The following is a 19,676-nucleotide window of genomic DNA, read 5'->3' on the forward strand; positions in this document are numbered from 1 at the left end:
ATTCAAGACCAGAGATTCAAGGCAGATAAATGAGAAATGGTGAGAGTGTACCATTATAATCTTGAGTAGGAAGAGCCCCATAGTGCTGGGAACAGAGGGTGCTAAACAAACAGGGAGGGAGAGGACCCACCAGCCCTGCCTGAAGGGTGACTCCTACACTGGCCTTGAAGGAGGAGAGGGTGCTGTGGACTAGAGCTGAGTACAGGGTGTGAGCAAGTGGCAGCGGAGGGCAAGGGCTCACTCAAGACAAGCTGGTGTAGACAACCCCTGAGGTTTCAAGACTGAACTATGGACTGTTTGCTCCCCAGGGGCGAGGACTCCCTCTATCTGGTTCACCATCGTGTCCCCAGGACCCAGCACGGCGCCTGGCACACAGCAAGCAAAAAATATATTTTGAGTAGACACGAAGGGAGAGGAATAATGACTTCTTCTGGGGGATGGGGGACAGGTTAAATTAGAAAAGAATTTGCGAGGGGCGCCTGGGTGGCGCAGTCGGTTAAGCGTCCGACTTCAGCCAGGTCACGATCTCGCCGTCCGTGAGTTCGAGCCCCGCGTCGGGCTCTGGGCTGATGGCTCAGAGCCTGGAGCCTGTTTCCGATTCTGTGTCTCCCTCTCTCTCTGCCCCTCCCCCGTTCATGCTCTGTCTCTCTCTGTCTCAAAAATAAATAAAATGTTAAAAAAAAAAACTTTTTAGAAAAGAATTTGCGAGTCTCCCAGCAGCAATGCCATGGGGCAGTTTGGGAGGAGGACCCCCAGCCGGTGCCAGAGTTCTGGAAGCACGATGGTGATGCTCTGGACACACTCTCCACAGTGGGCACCGAAATACCTGTATTTCCTGAATGCTCTCCTCCTCTCTGGCATCCACCTTCTTCTCAACACCCTCACCACGGAGCAAGGCTTCCAGTGTGGTGCTTTCTGAGGTGAAGCCATCCTTTTTCAGGGGCAGCTCCACTTCTGAAAAGTAAGGACAGAGAAGCAGGGTCAGGTCATTAGAAGCAGGAGGGACAGGAGGGACAGCGGGTGGCCCTGAGGGCACGCAGGAACCAGAAGCTCTGGGTAGGGCTAGAGACAGCCTGCGCTCTCTCCTCTGGGTGGAACAGGAACACCGGAGTTTGGGTCCGGCTTTTTCATCTCCTGTTCACAGTCCCAGAGACAGATTCCAACCCTGCCGATACCCTCACAGACAGCAGAGGCAGCACAGAAACGGTTCCAGATGGACAGTGACTATGGGCAAGGTGCATCTAGAGAGTGAGGGTAACAATGCCCAGTACCCCACAGGGCTGTTTTGTGGGACATAAATATGTTGCTTTACCTTGAAGTGCTTTGAAAACTCTACAGCAATACACCAACATTAGCCTCAAGTCTTACTGTTCTCTCCCTCTACCCCAAGTCTTGTCTGGCAACTCCATGACCTCCCCTCAGCCACCCTGCCTGCCCAGTTCCAGGTTGCTCCACGAGAAGCTACTCTGGGACGCCTGGGTGGCTCAGTCAGTTGAGCATCTGACTCTTGATTTCGGCTCAGGTCATGATCCCAGGGTCATGGGATTGAGCTCTGAGTCAGACTCCACACTGACTTAGTGTAGAACCTGCTTAAGATTCTCTCTCTCTCTCTCTCTCTCTTTCTCCCTCCCTCCACTTCTCTCCCCCACATGTGCTCTCTCTGAAATAAAATTTTAAAATATTTTTTTTAATTTTAAAAAAGAAGCTGTTTCAACCTCAGAGAGGCTGTTCTCATCAAGGGATACAAAGACCACTAAAGCCAAGGGAAGAGAAGAGGGAGCACAGATACCTAACAGACCCCAGATCGATGGCTGGAGGCCGCAGTGCCTGCACACCAGGGCACTTTTTCTGAAGATGTCACAGTTTGATTGGCTACCTAGGGCTTGAGGTCATAGGGCCCGCTGAGCAGTGGCGGCCAGAGTCAGCCCTACGTGTGGAAGAGACCAAGAGAAAGAAGCTGAATTCCTTTCTCAAGATGTCCCCCAAACTCTTAACCCAAAGGAAGATTTTTGGTTTTGTTTTTGTTAAATTAAAAACCGAAACCTCAGGTATAGGTGATCATATTTTGATTTGCTACAAAACATTCATCCAATCTCCTCTAATTCTGTACCTCATACCCCCATGGCAATTAGAGGCTTGGCTCCTCTCCTGTTATCAGGTAAGATGAATACAGGAATATGAGGGATGGGTGCCCGAGAAAATAGTCAGGGGGAACAAATGGCCTAGGTGTAGGGGGAATTGAGAGTTTAGTGTAGGAACTATTGACAGAGGTGTGGGCAGGAGCAAGGGAACAACATGGAAGGGTGAAGCATCCCAGTGGGGAGCCATTACCGCTGCTATTCATGGAGGGACAGAGGGAGAGCCTTTGCAAGAGTCTCGACAGATCTGTGACTCGCAGCCTCAGTGAGCTCATGGGCGAAAGAACCAAGTCCAACCTCTCTCTTTCATCCTTGTCTTCCTCCTCTGCCCTCCCATTGGCCAACCTCAACTAGACGCCAGAAGGCAAGGGAGCCTCAGTGATGCGGCATACCAAGGTCAGTTTCCCAGGATAAAGGAGGCTAAAGGTCAGTGCCCCAGGATGAAGAGTGGATCGGGGGGGGGGGGGGGGGGGGGGGGGGGAGAAAATGGAAATAACAGCACAATCAAGTCCTCCTCTGCTGGGCTTTATTCTGACTCAGATGGAACTCTACCCACCCCCTTCCATCTCCTCAGAACCAGATGTAGGCTGACCAGTCCACGAGAAAGAGGCACTACGGTATCCCAGCAAAACTGAAAAAAACCAACCCCCCGGGAGAAAATGGTGGGAAGGAGAAACAGCATCTAGAGTTCCTGGAGAGGCAAGATCTTTGGGATTTTTCTTACCAAAAAAGGCAAGCGAAGGGTCCACCTCCATCAAGAAGTACTACCACCAAATCAACCACCTCTGAAAGTCATCCATATCCCTATTCATTCAACAACTATTTACAAAGAACCACGGTGTTACCACTAGGCCCCGCGGGAGGTTTACCAAATGCACACGGCCCTGGCTTTTGGGTGGTTCACAATCTAAGGAGACACTAAACACGGCATGCAAAATAAATACGCAATTACAAATTGTCCTAAGTGCAATAGGGGGAAACAACAGAGGGAAATGTGAAGGAAGAACACTGGGGGGGGGGGCGGGGTTTACTTTCGATCAGGGGGTCAGGGAAGGCCTACGTGAGGAAGTTATGGTAAAGTTGAACGTCAGAGAAACAGTCCACTGTCTGCTTTAATGAGTTCAGGGCGTGAAACTCCAGAGCCTACTCTTCCTCCCAAGTCAAAAAAGGTTTCCAAACGTCTGATACAAAACAATGAAAGCATGTTGCCCCATGTCCTGTCCTCGCTGAAAAGAGAACAGCTGGTCACCATCCTTCGAATTTATCATAATCATATATATATATATATATATATATATATATATATATATATTTGAAGTTCCTATTTTAGTATCCCCCTTAGCCTCCTCAGCACCAAACAAATCCTATTTCCAGAACTGCACAGCATTTTAGAGCTGAAAAAAAAGCCTTACAGATCATCTGCTTTAATCATCTCATTTTATAAACAAGTGACCTGAGGCTCAGAGAAGTTAAGTAACTTCACAGAAAGCCACACAGCAGAATACGAATGCAGCCGAAGGATCCTTCCTAGAGGCCACGGAGATCATGAAGAGAGCCCCACTGTATGTATCCTATTTAGCATTCTGCAGGCCCAGGATGAGCCTCAGTGGGCGTTGATATGTTTGTGTACATGCAGAGTGCTTGGCGCATAGTAAACATTCAAACTGTGGCAACTGTTATTGCTATGTATTGTTTAACCCCCACCCCCAACCAAGAGGTGAGCACAATTACTATCCCATTTCACAGATGAGGACGCTGCAGCTTAGGGAGGTATAGAACCTGTTTAGTGTCACATAGTTATTAAGGGGCAAAGCCCAGCCTGGACCCCAATCTGCCTCCAGAATCCATTCACATACTCTCTAGCTTGTACAGACGTCACCTTGTCTCTCTTTGGTTCTTCCTCGAAGAGCCCTTTTCCAAACCTTTGTGCATTTCCACTACATCTCTAAACTCTCTCCATAGTTTCCATATTTCGAAATAAAAGGCAGATCGTTGCTGAAGCTGAGGGCAGGTCTGTGTCATGATTCTGGGCTCTGCTCTATATGAACATTCCCATGTGGTATTCACCCCTTCTGCAACAATACTGACCCCACACGGAACTTTCCATCCATTGTGAACTTCCTTCTCTTCCTCCTTCTCCTTCTCCCTCTTCCTCCCCTGCTAAATACTCCTCCATCCTATTTTTCCATAGTTCAGTCTACTCTCTTGGTCCTCTGGTCATTTACCAGATGGGCACGGTAAAAGAACCAAGAGCAAAAAGAGAACCAAATTGGGAACAGTGAAATGGGCTCCCTAAATGCAAAGAGCCAGAAGGGACTTCCAATAGCCTTTAGTAGCCAATCCCTCGGGAGGAAAGCGTAGCACAGAAATATAAAGAGCCCTTCCCAGGGTCACGGAGAAACCTAGTGGCATCATCCTTGCCTAATTACCAAATATTTGATTGGCACACAGAAGTTCTGCATTCAGATGGCCCTGTCGTCAAGCTCCCGCCCTGCCTCGTATTAGCTGAGGGACCACAGGCTAATGACTCAGACCTCCGAGTCTCTGTTTCCTTATGTGTTAAATAAGGATGATCACAGTACTTCATAGGGTTGGTGTGAAAATTAAACAAGGTAATACACTGCCTAAGGAAACTCTGAAAGAGCCACAAAAAACCCAGCGTGGAAACAGAGTGGAAAATGAGGCTTATCAATTCTTGTTTTGATTTTGGCTTTTCTATTCAAAACTTATCATTCCAAATTCGATTGTATATGTAAAGAACGTGGGATGGTCCAAGGGCCCTGTAAATGCTCCAAGTAACTATCATCAAAGTTAGAATAATCCTGATTTTAATGTCCAGCGGAAGCAAAATGCAAGCTACTTACAAAATTTTAGGCTTTCCAGCAGCCACATTTTAGAAAGCAAAAAGCAACAGGTGCAACTAATTTCAATATATTTTCTCTAACCCACTACATCCAAAACATTATCATTTCAGTGTGTAACAAATATAAAAAAAATAGTAATTCAATCTTCCGCACTCTTTGATTTGCGTTGAGTCTTCAAAGTCTGGTGTTAATTTTATACTTAACAGCACATCTCAATTCAGATTAGCCATATTTCAAGGGTTTCGTAGCTACGTGTGGTTAGTGGCTACCATATTCGTGCAGGTTGATAGTTTATAGCATTAAAAGGAACATGGGCTATGATTTCGTTTCCCAAAAACATGGAAGGACATTAAGTATGGCTCTTAATGCGGCCTTCTTCATACCCAGCTGAGCACCATTCCAGGCCAGCGTTCTAGCTGACCACTGGCAAACCCCGGTTTCAAAGCACTCTGGGTAAGGCTTGCAAGGTCAGAATGACAGGCCAACCAGTGCCCTCCCAACAAACTGGCAGAGGGTACATTCCCTGGCTCCTGACCACAGGAGGTCCCAGAGTGAAGGGAAAAACAAGGTAACAGGTCCAAGCTCTTGCACAACGTACATCCTAGACATGCTCCCTATTGAGCCCTCAGGGATTTCATTGATTGTTTTATTCTAATACACTCCATCTAGAGATAGGACTTAGTAATTCTTTATGAGCATACTCATTTTGACCTCGCACAAATTTGGGGATCACATAACCTGACGAGAGCCATCACACATGTAACACGTAAAGAAAACGGTCCAAAACCCACACATAATTCATCTTTAAATTAGCCTGATTTTATACACAAGGATATAAACCCACGGATCGTTACTCTCTCCAGAGCGGCAGCAGCTGTCACCCAAGCCAGCCGCCTCCCTGGGCCCCCGTAAGCAGCGCTGCCTCCACTTCTAATTGGGAACAGAGATACTCCTTGGGTGACTTCCAGCACGATCCATCACACCAGAGACAGCTTCTGTGCAAACCGAAGCAAATCGGTTTCCAAATAAGAAAAAAACCTCTTAGACAAACAAGGATTGAAGCACAGGAAGTCTTAAAGAAAAGAAAAGAAAAGAAAAGAAAAGAAAAGAAAGAAAAGAAAAGAAAAGAAAAGAAAAGAAAAGAAAAGAAAAGAAGGAAGAAAAAAGAAAAGAAAGAAAAATGCACAAATAAAAGCAAAAAAAAAAAATTGCCAGAGAAGTGGCTTCTATCCAGGGCTGTGGACAGGGCAGCCATCCTCTCGGGTGGAAATCAAAGCCACAGGCTTTTGACACAGGTGCCCCAAGCCTGCCACCCAACACACTGAGAGCAAAGCTTCCACTGGGTCGTTGGAGCCACCGAGCTCATTAACAGGATGCGGGCGAGATGAACCCGAAAGTGCAACATGGGAGCACAGTGAGTAATTAAATCCCAGGCCATTTAAAAATGCAAACGCCTGGATGTCACAGGCTCACAGAGTCTCTGACTCCTCATGCATTTTTTGGCTCAGGGTGGAGGACTGGGAACCTGCAAGTCATATATGGATTATAATAAAATATGCCATATAAAAAAACAGATTAAGACAGTTCTTCTTTGGGGAAATACACAAAGAGAGGAGCTGTCTGTTAGCTGTCGAGTTTGCACGAGATACCATCTTCCGGGAGGCTGTGCTCTGCCAACAGACAGACTGCCCCAAGGGAAATAGTGGTGAAACACCCCGACAAGGCACATCCATCCGTCCATCCATCACGGGCTCTCTCTGACGCAGGGGCCTGGAGACAGAGTAATGGTGCGAAAGGGAGGGAGAAACCCCCACAGACAATGGCACACAATCCTCGGCTACATCAGGAGGGCTCAGATTTTTTTTTTTTTTTTGTTACCTGCCTCTAGTTTTTCTTTAAACATACAAATGTGCAGTTTTCTCTTCTGAGTGCTTAATTATTTTAAGGAGTTAAGCTCATCATATTTCCTTGGATTTATACATCAACTTACACCGAGAAGCAAGGAGCTTACGAATCATTATCTCATTCATCCCCATCAGAATCTCTGACTCATGGGGAGAAAGAAGCGGGGGGGTGGATAGTGTTATCTCTCACCACACAGGAGAAGAGATTGGGGTGGGGGGCACACCGAAGCCCTGATTTCCCGGGAATCCATCTGCTCATTCCTCAGGGGCGGCATTTTCTTGGCTGCATTTGACTCCCCGTGTTGTGATTCATAAAGCTCAAAATGGGTGAGGTTCACGTTGAGGACCCATCACCCAGGCTGCACCCTGCAGGCCCTCACTACCACCTGTTTTAGAATCCCAGGATATCCATACAACAGGAAGGCTGCTGGCCTCCCCATATGGCCTCTGTCTCCCCTCTCTGGTGTGCCTACCCACTCACCCCCAAGCCAACATGGCAAGGATGGGCCCTCGTACACACCACTCAGGGGTGAGTACCTCAGATGAGCATTTCCCCACCCCTGAGACACAGAAGAACGCCCACACTGCCAAAGGAAGCTCACCAGTGGCTGGCAGACCAGGTCAATGCCTGAGGGGGCAGGGGGGAAGGATGGTGGCAGGCACAGGGAGCGCTGAGATAGTACAAGGGCATACAGACAACCAGAGAGCGCAAGAGGCTGCTCAGGAGTGAAATCTCAGCTCTAGGACCCTAAACCACGCACTGGGCTTTGATCTCCTTATCTGTAAAACTAGGGGATCAAAGCCCACTTCCCCGTGTTGCTCTGGGGCCAAAGGAGGCAAGGGTCGCAGGGCGTCTGCCCAAGGGGCATGATGCTAACCAATGTGAGTGCCTTCCTTTCACCTCCAGGGTGGCGGCACCTGCCGGCACACCCCTCACTCTCTGACACTCTCAGACCATTGGAGGCGGTGTGGCAGCGTTTCCCCCAGCCTGGGCATGGGCCTAGGGAGAAAGAAGCAAAGAGGCCAAGTCCAGAGCAGTGCTGAGGACAGAGGAGGTTGAGATGAGACAGAGCTCAAAGACGAGATGCCAGCCTTGCTTCAGTTCCAGGGCAGGCACTGTCCTGCAGATTTGGAAATCGCAGCAGAACCACATGGAAAATGCCCTGCCCTATTCATTTGTTGGACGAATCATTCCTAAACACTTACTGTGTACCAGGTTCTATTCTAAGGGCTGAGGACACAGCTGTGAACAAGAGAGGGAAAGTCCTGCCCTCATAGAAACTATATTCTAGTTGGGGGGGGGAGGGTGCAGAGAGCAATTACCCAAAATAAATGAGTGAGGCCTATAGCACAACAGATGGTGACCAGTGCTTTGGAGAAAAACAGAGTAAAGGAGGGGACATTGGAGTACCCGAGGAAGTAGGAGGGTGATTACACCCTGAAATGTGGCTAGGAAAACACAAACCTGAGGAGGGGAAAGGGGGCACACCAATATCTAAGAAAGCATGTTCCAGGCACACGAGCCATCAGTGCAATGGCCCTGAGGCTGGGGCCCATCTGCCTGGAGGACGGTGAGCCAGGAGGCAGAGTAGGAGACCAGTTCAGAGTTACAGGGGCCTTGAAGGGCCATGCAGGCCACTGAGAGGAGGCTGGCTTCCACTCTGAGTGTGATCAGAAGCCATTGGAAGTTTTGAGCAAAGAGCACCATGATGATGCCTGTATCTTAAGATGATCACTTTGAAAATAACTGAAGGAGGAAAGGCAGAGTGTGGACACCAGTTGGGAGTTACTGCAATATGCGTGGGTCCTCGCCAATGATCCTGGTGCTCAGGAGAATGGCACAAACGAGCCCTGTCTTCATGGCACTTACATCCCGGTTTCTAGATACATCCAGGGGGCAGGACATTTTGGGAGCAGTCCCCTGACCCCTGAGTAGGGAGCATCCTCACACAGTGAACCAGGATAGAGTGCAGGTGCAGAGGCCAGGTGGCCAGTTCTGAGCGGCCAAAGTATGGTGCCACCCACACCAGGGCAAATTCACAGAGGAATGGCTTTCCAGAAGAAGGTAGACCAGACTAGGCCATGGGCAGGAGAGAAAAGAGCCAGTCAGACAGGCCTGGCCTAGCACACCATGGGATGACAGGTGTCAGTAAAAGCAGGGAGGAAGCCTTCCAAGTTGACCTCTGTGCCCTGGGCAACGGATGCCAGAGTTCTGGGACATAAGAGGCAAGTTTTGCAAGCTTGGGTACCTCAGTGTAGAAGGTACCAGACTTGGGGCTTTTTAAAAGGCTCAAAGGCAGAATGCAGTCCCATTCCAGGCCAGACAGCACACACTCTTTGAGCTGGGCAGTGACTCCCGCAACAGGCTAGAGACAGACACAGTGTTAGCGGAGCACCCCCTCGGCCCACCCAGCAATGCAGCCCAGATGGCATTGCAGTGGAAGCCCTCCAGGCCCACCCTCCCTCGTGACTCTCAGAACAGTGCTGTGACGTGAGCTGAACAGCCACCATGGTGTGCATTTCACAGACGAAGAACGAAGGCCAGAGTCCTTAGGTAACTGCCCCAAATCACACAGCCAGTAGTTAGAGGGGTCTGGACTTGAACCCAGGCCTTGGGATCTCTGTTTGGTGTCTTTTATCCTGCAGAGCACAGCTGTAGGGCATAGCGAAGGCCCCTACGGCCTAAAATCAAAGAGAGGCAAGATGGCAAAAGCCCCACGTGCCAGGCCAGGATCTGGAAGGGAAGCCCAGGGCAGCTGCCACGGGGTTCTGTCTGCTCGGTGTTCCTCATCTGTGAAATGGGGGTGCCAAGAGATAAACCATGTTCTCCGAGATCAAGATCAAACATTGGGCACCTTTCTTTCTTCTATCCCTTGAATAAATCTTTCCCGTCCACCTGCTATGTGCCAAGCCTGGTGCTGGGCGCTAGGAACGCAGATGAAGAAACGGGTGGGTGCCTGCCCTCAAAGCGTGTACCTTCTGGCGGGGAGAGACCCCAGTGAATGGGCAATGCGACACAGGGCGGCTCCTCGGCCCTATGACCCATGCTCTGAACACGGTTCTGCGGGGCGGGATGGCAAAGGTGACCGTGGAAAGTCAACAGCAGCTCTGCACACCATCCAGCCCACTCCCAGCTGCCACCCGTGTCCGCTGCCGGACCCAGCTCCCACAGCCCTGCGGAAGGCAAGCAGTGCTGAGATGGCCCAGGCTTGGTCCCCCAGACGGCCAAGAAGGCAACAGGAGTATGGGGTCCGCAGCGGCCTGCCCACCTCTCCCCGGCTCTCCTGCTCCTGAGGCCAACGCAGGCTGAAGAAGCTGCCGTTGCAAGCCTCCAGGATGGATGGCTGCGGGCTCTGACACCGCAGGAAGGAGATAAATGACTGGTCATTTCCCCCTGATGCACTTGAAGGCATCCATTCTCCCAGCTGTACCAAGCTCAGGCACCCCCCGTGCGGAGCCAGATAAGCACTGACAGATGTGGGTGGGAGCCGGAGCGTCCTTCTCCCTTGGAAGGACACAGCCAGACTCCTCTGCGGGCCAGGAGAAGGTCACGGTGTCCACTGGCTCACACCTGGCCGGGGGCTCCACGGGTCCCTTCCTTCGCCTCCCATCTCGCCCACCCCCGCCTGGCTCATCCCCGTGAGGAGCACCCGGGAAGGAGGGAGGGCGAGGGGCAGAGGGAGCCAGCTGACAGGCTCATCAATCTCGGGCTACATGCTTGGCACATCGGCGCTCCTTAAGTTGTTCCCGGACCGGGAGGGTGCTGGAGGAATCAGGGGGACTGTCTCGAGGAGAAGAGAAATCACACCGAACATCAGAGAGCAAATGGTGGAAGAAGCCTGGAGACTATTAAAATGTGGGCCATGTACAGAAGCAGTAGGAAACTAATTAAGATGCAGGATTTGCAAAAGCTGGGGAAGTTGGCCGCAGCCTGCTCCCATCTGGAGAGTTCTGGCGGTTCAGTGTGGCAGGGACAGCACCCTAGGCAGGCGAAGCCCCCCCCCCCAACCCCTGCCCAAGAAGGCGGGACTCAAGCCCCGTTGCCTGGACGGCCCCCACTTGGGAGCACCTTCCTGAGGATCTCTGTGACTTGCTTGTTGGTCTGCTAGGACACCCTCTTCTTTGAGGCACCCGGGGCTACCATCCCCCCAGGGTTCCTGCCCTTCCGCTCATGTTCCCCCAACAACGTGTGGTGATGACTATCCTGGTCATTCATCCCCAGTCATTGAGTGGCTGCCAAAGGCAAAACACACACACACACACACACACACACACACACACACACACACGCACACAGGAGAAATAACCAGAACACCCTATTATTCCTGGCTGCCTTCCCTCCCATCACCCTTGGAATTTGGCAAGGGTGGCAGAGAGCCGTGTTGCTCCCCAAGTATCCTGAAGCAGAAGGGATTTACAAGGCCTCAGGTACATTCCGGGAGCAGAATGAACATCTGGCGGAAAAGAACTCTTGGTCTGAGGACACCGCCATGAATGTGTGTGCTGGGTCCTGGAGCGACATGGCACCAGTTCCAACAGGCTCCCCCTTAGGGTTCTCTCCCTGGCTTCACCGCTGATACCCCCTGGGAAATTAACTTCCTGATTCAGTGCCACAGTTCCCCAACCTCTGAAACGAAGGTAAAATCTGCCCTAGACCAGGGGGACCAAGAGGTCTGGGGTTGGAAGATGCTAAATTGATCTAAGCAGACCATCCAAGCATTTAATCCAGAGAAACACAAGTAAAAGTTTGTTCCCAGCCTTTTTCTTTTCTTCATTCAAACACACACACACACACACACACACACACACACACACACAAAATGGAGTTAAAGGCCTCTTTTTTAATCAGCTGGCTTTTGCCCAACATCTGCCCTGCTTCAGGGCCTTCTGGTGGATATTTACTATCCACCTTTCTCTCCTGCCAGCTCGGCTCCCCCTTCGCAAGGACAGAGCTCCATTCTTGGGGAAATGGTCCAGGGGAGGCCCCTCTCTGGCACCAGGCCTCTGCTCCAGTCCTCATGTTGCACGAATTGTGATGGCTGCGCCTTGAAACACCTTGCATTCGCCTCTGCAGCCAAGTGCAAGCTGCAGGGAACACTGAACTCCATTGTCAGTCAGCGGAGAGAAATAATGTTGTATGTGTTGTCCTTCAGACGCCCAGGCAAGTAGGAGGTTGCAAGATATTTATTCAAGACAGATTGGAGGGGTGATGTTAGGCGTGAGAAACACATAGGTCCAGGGACACAGAATGTTTTCAAGTCCCAGAGAGCTCTCCCCCGCTCTCAGCCCCATCCCACCCGCACACAGACACATTTTTATTTTCAGCAAGTAGTAAAGAAACACAGGCAGGATGGCATATTCACACCGTGGGAGATGGGATGAGAGCAGCAGGATGAGTGTGCCCAACAGTGTGTAACTTCACTCTGAACAGTGACTGAGCGGCAGCCATGATCACCTCCCCACTCCCTGTCCTGAGATGTGGCCTCAGCCCAGATGAGCTCTGTGCTTTGGGGAGGGGGGGGGGGTTGCTGAACCACAGGTAGGTGGTTCTATAGCCCTGTCCTCAGACCTTCTCCAGGGGCCCTCAAGATTCTGGGATCTATACCCTCCCCCCTTGCCCCGACCTGGTTTCCTGACAGAGCTCTCAGCTCTGCAGACCTGAGGTCAAGGACAACTCTTACCTGATGGCCTCTGTTACTGAAAGCTGCCCACCGCTGGCAGGATTCAGGCAGAGACACAAAGGAAGACAAGAGGTACAAGCTGGGTGTTGGCATGATAAATTGCTTGTGGCATCTCCTCATTATCCATAGGGGGGACTGACATGGAAGGAAAACTCGTGCCTTGAGACAATTCTGCTCCGGGCCAGTGCCCCCATCTCTGACAAATCAGGGGAACTCCTCTCCCTCTCCCCCAAGGAAATGAGGGTGCTGACGGTGGAGCCCAAGGGAGGCTCCAAGTGTCACAGACATAACCACGTTCCTGGAGCTTGTCAAGGGGACCTCAGGAGACTCACAGCAGGAGATTGGGAGGGAAGAGAGACGAGAGGATGGCATCACGGGGGCTGGGTGGTGGAGGGGTGCCAAGGATTGATTGGTTCATTCATTGGTTTTCTTTCAACATAAACTTAGTCTTCTAGTTTCCATAAATTTAAAGAGATTCAGCTCAGGTTGGACAAATTGATTATCGATTTTCAGCAAGGTTTGCCCAAAAAGGATTACACATAATGTTGTGCAATTTGCTTTTCTTTTTCCACTTAGTAGTATATCTTCGACATCCTTCCATTTTTTTCCTACTCATTTCTTTAAAAGGCAAAATAGTATTGCATTTTATGAATGTACCATATATTTAACTAGTCCACTATCAATGGACCTTCTGGTTGTTCCCATTCTTTGTGGTCATTGTTGTTGCTGTTATGAACAATGTCACAATGGGTGACCTTACACACTGGGAGTATCTATTTATTTATAGGATGAATTCCTAGCAGCAGAATTTCTAGGTCAAAGGGCATGGGCGTTTTAAATACTGACAGGTACTAAGCATTGACCTTCAACAAGGTTATACCTAATTCCACTGCAGTGTGTCGAAGAGAGGCAATCCCTAGCCTTTCTCCCCATCTCTGTTTCCTTCAGCTTCTCCTCTGTCTCTGGGAAGGTGGGCCTTCGTTCACCCCACCTGACTGTCCTCACCTTCTAGGAATTTGCGGCAAATGGTCCGGGGACTCTGACCATGACTCTACTCTGAGTCACCTTCAAAACTACCTGCCCAAACACCTCATTCTCTTTGAACCCAAATCAAAAGGAGTAAAAATAAGAGACAGTCATTTTAAAATATTGTCCAAGTTGACCCGGTGCTGGGGAAGACATAATATCCAAATAAAAGGGAAAGAGTCCTCTCAGCTGGAAACTGCATTTTATAAACGATGAGGCAGAGCCGCTGAAAGGTGGGGACCTGCCAAGGGGACAGACAGAGAGTGGCTGAGATCCAGCTTGAGCTCTACTAACCCACCAAAAGGGACATCATTTTTTATAAATGTCCGCCCAGGGGGGGCGTCTTCTACTGCTGCACAAAGATGCCATCCAGGCTAGCTGAGGCCCTGGATGAAGGCCCTTTTCTGACATTTTGGCTTGTGTGAAAAATTCCATTTCAAATGGGAGCCGCCTCTAGGAAGAGAATGATACACGCTGCTTAGCATTCTCTAGATGGACCCTGATGCTTTGAGGTCCGAGGCTTAGGTTCCTTATCACCTACTCTCAGGCACTCTCCTGGCATCTTCATTCACAACCTGTGGTGGCAGGCTGGTGTGGTGGTACAGCCTGAAAGCCGGGCCCCAGGAGTCGGGACTCAGAACAGTATATGGAAATGACACACTTTTGGCCCAAGGCATTGGGGTTTTTGTTTTTAGCTGGCTTAGCAGTAGATCTGATCCCCCAAAGAGGAGAAACCAGTTCATCTGAGAAAGAGCTCTGTCATTCGAAAAGTTATTTATTCCAGGCCTGGATGTTTACTGCCAGCCTGGATTCTGGCACGGGAGAATGAGCCTGCCCTGGGTGAGCCCAACTTACTTAGGATCTTTTGCCACATCGGGATATGGTTACGCCTCCGAGGGCACATCCTCAACAAGCTGGTGCTCACTTTTTCCAGAGAGGGCCCTCCCATCGGACCCTAGCTGACTTGGGCTCTGGGCCTTCACCACCCTGAGATCTGGAACAGCCACCTCAGCCGCTGCCCCAAGCATGAGGGCAGAGCCCAAGGAAATCTTACAAATAATCGTAGACAGACATGAGGACATGAGGCACTGGTGGGTACTTGGCCCCAGCAAACCACCAGCCCTAGGATTCTTCCTTTTCCCACCCCCTACAGGTCATGGCAGGCCCAAGGATGGGGCAAGTCCAAAGCCAGCTGTGATGCCAGCTGCTCCACAGTCAGCCACTGGGAGGCCAGTGTGCTCAAAGTAAATGTCTGTAGACAAAAGGGCCAGACACTCATAAAATAACTTCTTACTCAGTCTCACCAACAATGAGACTGTCAGTTCCCAGATATGTGAGCAGCACAGTAAACCTTCCTTGGCTCTGCCCACAGCCTGATTTCCCTAACACATAAAGTAGGCTTATTCCACTTTTATCCCTTCCTTCCTTCTCCACCTCCCAGGGCTCTGGTAGGGACCAAAGGAAATGCTATAAATGAAAATGCTTTGTAAAGGGCTTTGTAAATTACAGTGTGCTGTTCAGACACTGGTTATGATAATGACGATGATGATTCAATCAGGGTTCTCCATCCCCTGGGTGGCAGTGATTGGTAGGGCAGACATAAACTCAGCCAGCTAATCAGTCCTTCCCGCCACTTCTCTGCCACAGCTCTCGAAGGGGACTGCTTTCTGCTGAGTGTAATGAGTGCTGGGCCTGGGGCTGCTGATGGCCACCTTGTCTCCCCCACAAGGAGACGAGAGTTAGAGGTGGAAAGAGACACAGAGCCCTCGCTTCAATGTTTGAGCCCCTGGATACAGCTATGCCTGAAACCAGCCCAACTCTGAGATTTACCATTATATGAACCAACTTCCCTATTTTTTTCCCTAGGCTAGTTTGATTTGTGCATCTGACATTAATTACTAAAGGAGAATTCCAACTATCTCTTGGATACATTTTAATCACTTATATGTTAGTTTCATAATCATAAAATAAAGTTTTTAAGGGAATTTTAAGTTAGTATACCTCTGAGGGCATGAAGAAGCAGAAAAAAAGCACTGAACAGAGAAATCAACCAATGTGGATTCTATGCATATTCCCACAGGAATTGCTGTGTGACTTTGAGTACATCTCCTAACCTGCCTGGACCTCTCAAAATAGGCAATTGGAGTTAATGCTGTCTGAGTTATTTTATAGCACGAAATATCTTTGGTCCCATAAAAGACAATCCAATTAGTCTAATACAAAGTGGTCTTAAGAAAGACTTTCTATACAAATGTTAAGAGTAAAGACTAACAATTAAAAATTAATGTCAAGTATTTGTAATAAAATCTTTTAAACTAACAAATTACACAGGAGATAGCCTCACATAGGAAATTTAATATGAATTCATATATGAACATGAAAATGCTCACCACATCTCCGATTAAATTGGGAAAATTAGAAACAAAAACTGAGAGGGCCTGGTTAAAATAGCTGTGGTATATTCATACAATGGAATATTGTGTAACTGTAAAAATGGAATGAGGAAATTCCTTATATGTTGATATGGCCAATGCCTGAGGCACATTTTTAAATGGAATGGGCAAAATGCAAGGTGGCCGTGCTGGGTCAAAAGACGAGGAAAAGGTCATATGGATGTACTTCTTGGTGCGTGCATAGAAAATCTCTTAAAGAATCTCAAAAACCTGGTACCTCTGATTAACTGATGGGGAAATATACCCAGAGGGTCCACATACTCCAACATGGAGACACATCCAGCTGGTGACAGGACACCTAAATAACACCCTCCCTTCAAAATCTGCACAGCCAACCCAGCACGTACTCAGCCGCTGGCTGCAGCACCTATTGCAAAGCTCTGAGTGGGGTAGAATTCAATTGGTCCAGGCAAGGACCGAGTCAGGGATTATCACCTCACTCATCCATGGCACTTCCAGAAGAACAGGATGGATGATTCTGGAACAAAGAAGGAGGACGTCCCCACCTCCACAATAAATTGCTCATATCAACAATTATTCAGGTTTAATAAAGAAACACGGATGATGTGAAGTCATGCCATGCCAACCTGTGGTCTGGCCACCTTTAAAGCACTTTAAAACCACTGTTACCCAAACTTCAGTGTGCCTTGTGGGAACGCAGTCCTGGGGAGGTGGTAAAATGCAGATTCTGATTTAGCAGGTCTGGGGTGAGGCCCAAGATTCGACATCTGTCCCAACCTCCCTGGGGATGCTGTGCTGCCCATCAAGAGCGCACTGTGAGTGTAGTTCTAGAACCACTCCAACCAATATGGGCACAACCAGCCACGTGTGATAACCGAGCGCTTGAAATGTGGCTAGTCTGCAACGCGATGCGCTAAACATGTAAAATATAACACTGGAGTTAAAAAAAAAAAAACAAGAAAAAAATGTAAAATGTCTTGACTCATAATTTCTACATTGATTACATGCTAAAATGATAATATTATGGCCATCTTAGGTTGAATATAATCCATACTTAAAATTAACTTCACCTGTTTCTTTCTCCTTTGTTCAGTGTGGCTACTAGAAAGTATACAATGATACATGTGGCTTGCGTTATCTTTCCATTAGATTATACCGCTGGGGGAGACTTGGCTCTCCTACAACCTGCACCTCGGGAAGTTTGGAACGACCTCAGTCATCACCCTGAAGTGTCTGCAAGGGTCTGTAAATTCTGCAGGACCACTGAAATCTTGGATGGAGCTCACTGAAAACCCTAGTCCCCACCCCACCCCCATCTCTAACAAATAAAACTTCTCCAAGAATGAAATCTGGGTTAAAATAAACAATCAATACAGGCTTAACCATAGAACCGGGAGCGAAAGCATCCCAAGCAACTGTAAATAGAGATTTTGCAGAGAAAACACAGCCTCAGACGTCAGTGTGGAAAGGCAGGAGTGAAGTAACCTTGGGCAGCCTAGTAACCTAAGGCAGCCAGGTCTGTATTATTTGGTGAGGGGAAATGCCAGCTGTGCCTTTGTTCCACTGAACAGCATTGTTCACACCAGCCTGAGACACTTTGCAGCCCTTGCACCTCCAAAACCAGAGGTTCCTTTAAGGCTGAAGACCCAAGGCAATCACTTGGCCTTTCTGCAACTCAGACCCAGGTCTGAAGATGGCCATCTAGGGGCGCCTGGGTGGCTCAGTCGCTTAAGCATCCAACTTCAGCTCATGTCATGATCTTGCGGTCCGCGGGTTCAAGCCCCGCATTGGGCTCTGTGCTGACAACTCAGAGCCTGGAGCCTGCTTCAGATTCTGTGTCTCCCTCTGTCTCTGCCCCTTCCCTGCTCACACTCTGTCTCTGTCTCTGTCTCTCTCTCTTTCTCTCAAAAACAAATAAACATTAAAAAAAATTTTTTTTGAAGATGGCCGTCTAGTCAGAAGGGTTATAACAGATCAGTAGTCAAGAAAACTAACCAATTCCTTCTGCGTGGCCACAAGCAATCACCGAGAGGCAAATTTTGAACTCAGACTCTTCCATTTCCATGCCCAAGATGGGTTCTATTTTCAGCAAGTGGCCCTTCTCGGGTAAGAAGCTCCTGAAGTTCATTCACATTAAGGGGGCGGGGGGTATGCCCTCCTTAGAAACACAGAAGCTAGAACAAGGTTTCTTCACTTGAGGCCACAAGAAGTGTCACACAACCCAAAGGAGCTATAGCTCCTTCGGCTCTAGTCTGGAAAGGCATTCCTCGTGGGTCTCTTCCCACCCTTGCCGGCTTGCTTTACTCCAAGGAGCGACAAGAGGGAGACAAGAGGAAAGAGAAGGCACAAGACACCACAGGAAAGAGACACTCAGGTGAACACATACACATGTTTACACATGAGAGAAGGCACAGAGGAACACCTTTGGGCACCACGGGGCAGGTTCAGTCTCCCAGAGAACCCAGTTCTATAGAAAAAGGAGCAAAGCAAACTTGTCCTGGGCCAGCCCAGCCTTCTCCCACCTCTCCCACCATGGGCCCAACCAAGCTTCAGAGGGCACTGACCAGGTTTTATTTCCAGCAGCCGAAGCTTTGGATCCTCAGGTGGGTGCAATCGTCTCTTCTTACGCCAGCAACGAGCAGGGTATGTGTATAGCTGGCCCGGAGCGAGGCCTGTGGATAGAGACAGCATAAAGGTTAAGGGCTCCAGGCTAGAAGGGGCCTTGGAAAATTCCTTGTCTGACCCTCTCCCTCACAGTGAAAGGAAACTGAAGCCCAGAAAGGTAAAGTGACTTAAGGTCACACAGCTGGTTGATGGTAGAGCACAAGCAGTATTAAGTCATCTGACCCCAGGACCCTTGCTCTGTCTACTCCACCATGCTGTCTCAGTAAGCCTACGCCATCACCATGACTAAGACAGTTCAGATCTCCTGGTCTGGGAGATCAGAGGGACCTTTCCAGATTTAACTGCACTGCAGTGTTTCCAAGGCAGTGGACCCCTAGGTATTACCCATCAACTGCTCCTCTCTCCAGGTCCAAGTTAAGGAGGTTCCCTTCAAGGCAAAGCAGCAGAAGTCAATCTGCCTACCTATCGACAGCCTGGATTGAGAAGCAGTTCAAGGAAACAGGATCAAGGAGCCAGATTTCCTACCTACTGGCTTTCTCCACCCACTGTTAGCTGCTGGCAGCTTGCTAAAGCCAATGGGAGCCCTAAGCAACCCCCATCAGAATATAAGCCTACTCTGGTGACCATGCTCCGGACTCATTCCTGCAGAGCCCGGATACATGTGCAACCCTGCCCACTTGCCTGGGCCTTACAGGAAGAAATGGACAAGAGTCCAGTGGCTGGGCTTATATACTAACCATACTGTCTCTCAAGAGTCTCCATTTAGATTTGAACTCTGGCAACGAAGTTCCACACCAGCATCATCTGTCATACCAACCACCCCATGAGGATCCTCCCTGCTTATCAGACCACAGTCTTATGGCTCCTGTGGCACATAGTGTGGTAGCCAGAGGCGTTGGAGGAATGTGGACTTTCCACAGTAGACAACGGTCTATTCCAAAAAAAAAAAAAAAAAGACAGGGGGTGGAGGCTGGGAGGAGGGGGAGGAGGGCTTAAGACTAGTTAGGCAATGTGCAGACTTAAA

The 19,676-nt window shown here is 49.3% G+C and overlaps 1 protein-coding gene across 2 annotated transcripts in view; it reads right to left on the reverse strand.

The window, feature by feature from the left end:
* The window catches only part of DPF3 (double PHD fingers 3), a 260,062-nt gene that overhangs the window by 110,719 nt on the left and 129,667 nt on the right, over positions 1-19,676 (reverse strand). For both annotated transcript variants that reach the window (XR_006293429.1, XM_043556512.1), the window contains exons 3-4: positions 18,592-18,699; positions 827-954 (exon numbers count right to left, since the gene is read on the reverse strand). Coding sequence is in view for 1 of the 2 variants with exons in the window: in XM_043556512.1 (XP_043412447.1) it covers positions 827-954; positions 18,592-18,699 (236 nt within the window). In the remaining variant the exon portion in view is untranslated. The remainder of the gene's footprint in view (positions 1-826; positions 955-18,591; positions 18,700-19,676) is intronic.

The sequence above is a fragment of the Prionailurus bengalensis genome, chromosome B3 (genome assembly GCF_016509475.1).
Source record: "Prionailurus bengalensis isolate Pbe53 chromosome B3, Fcat_Pben_1.1_paternal_pri, whole genome shotgun sequence".
Classification (NCBI taxonomy): domain Eukaryota; kingdom Metazoa; phylum Chordata; class Mammalia; order Carnivora; family Felidae; genus Prionailurus; species Prionailurus bengalensis.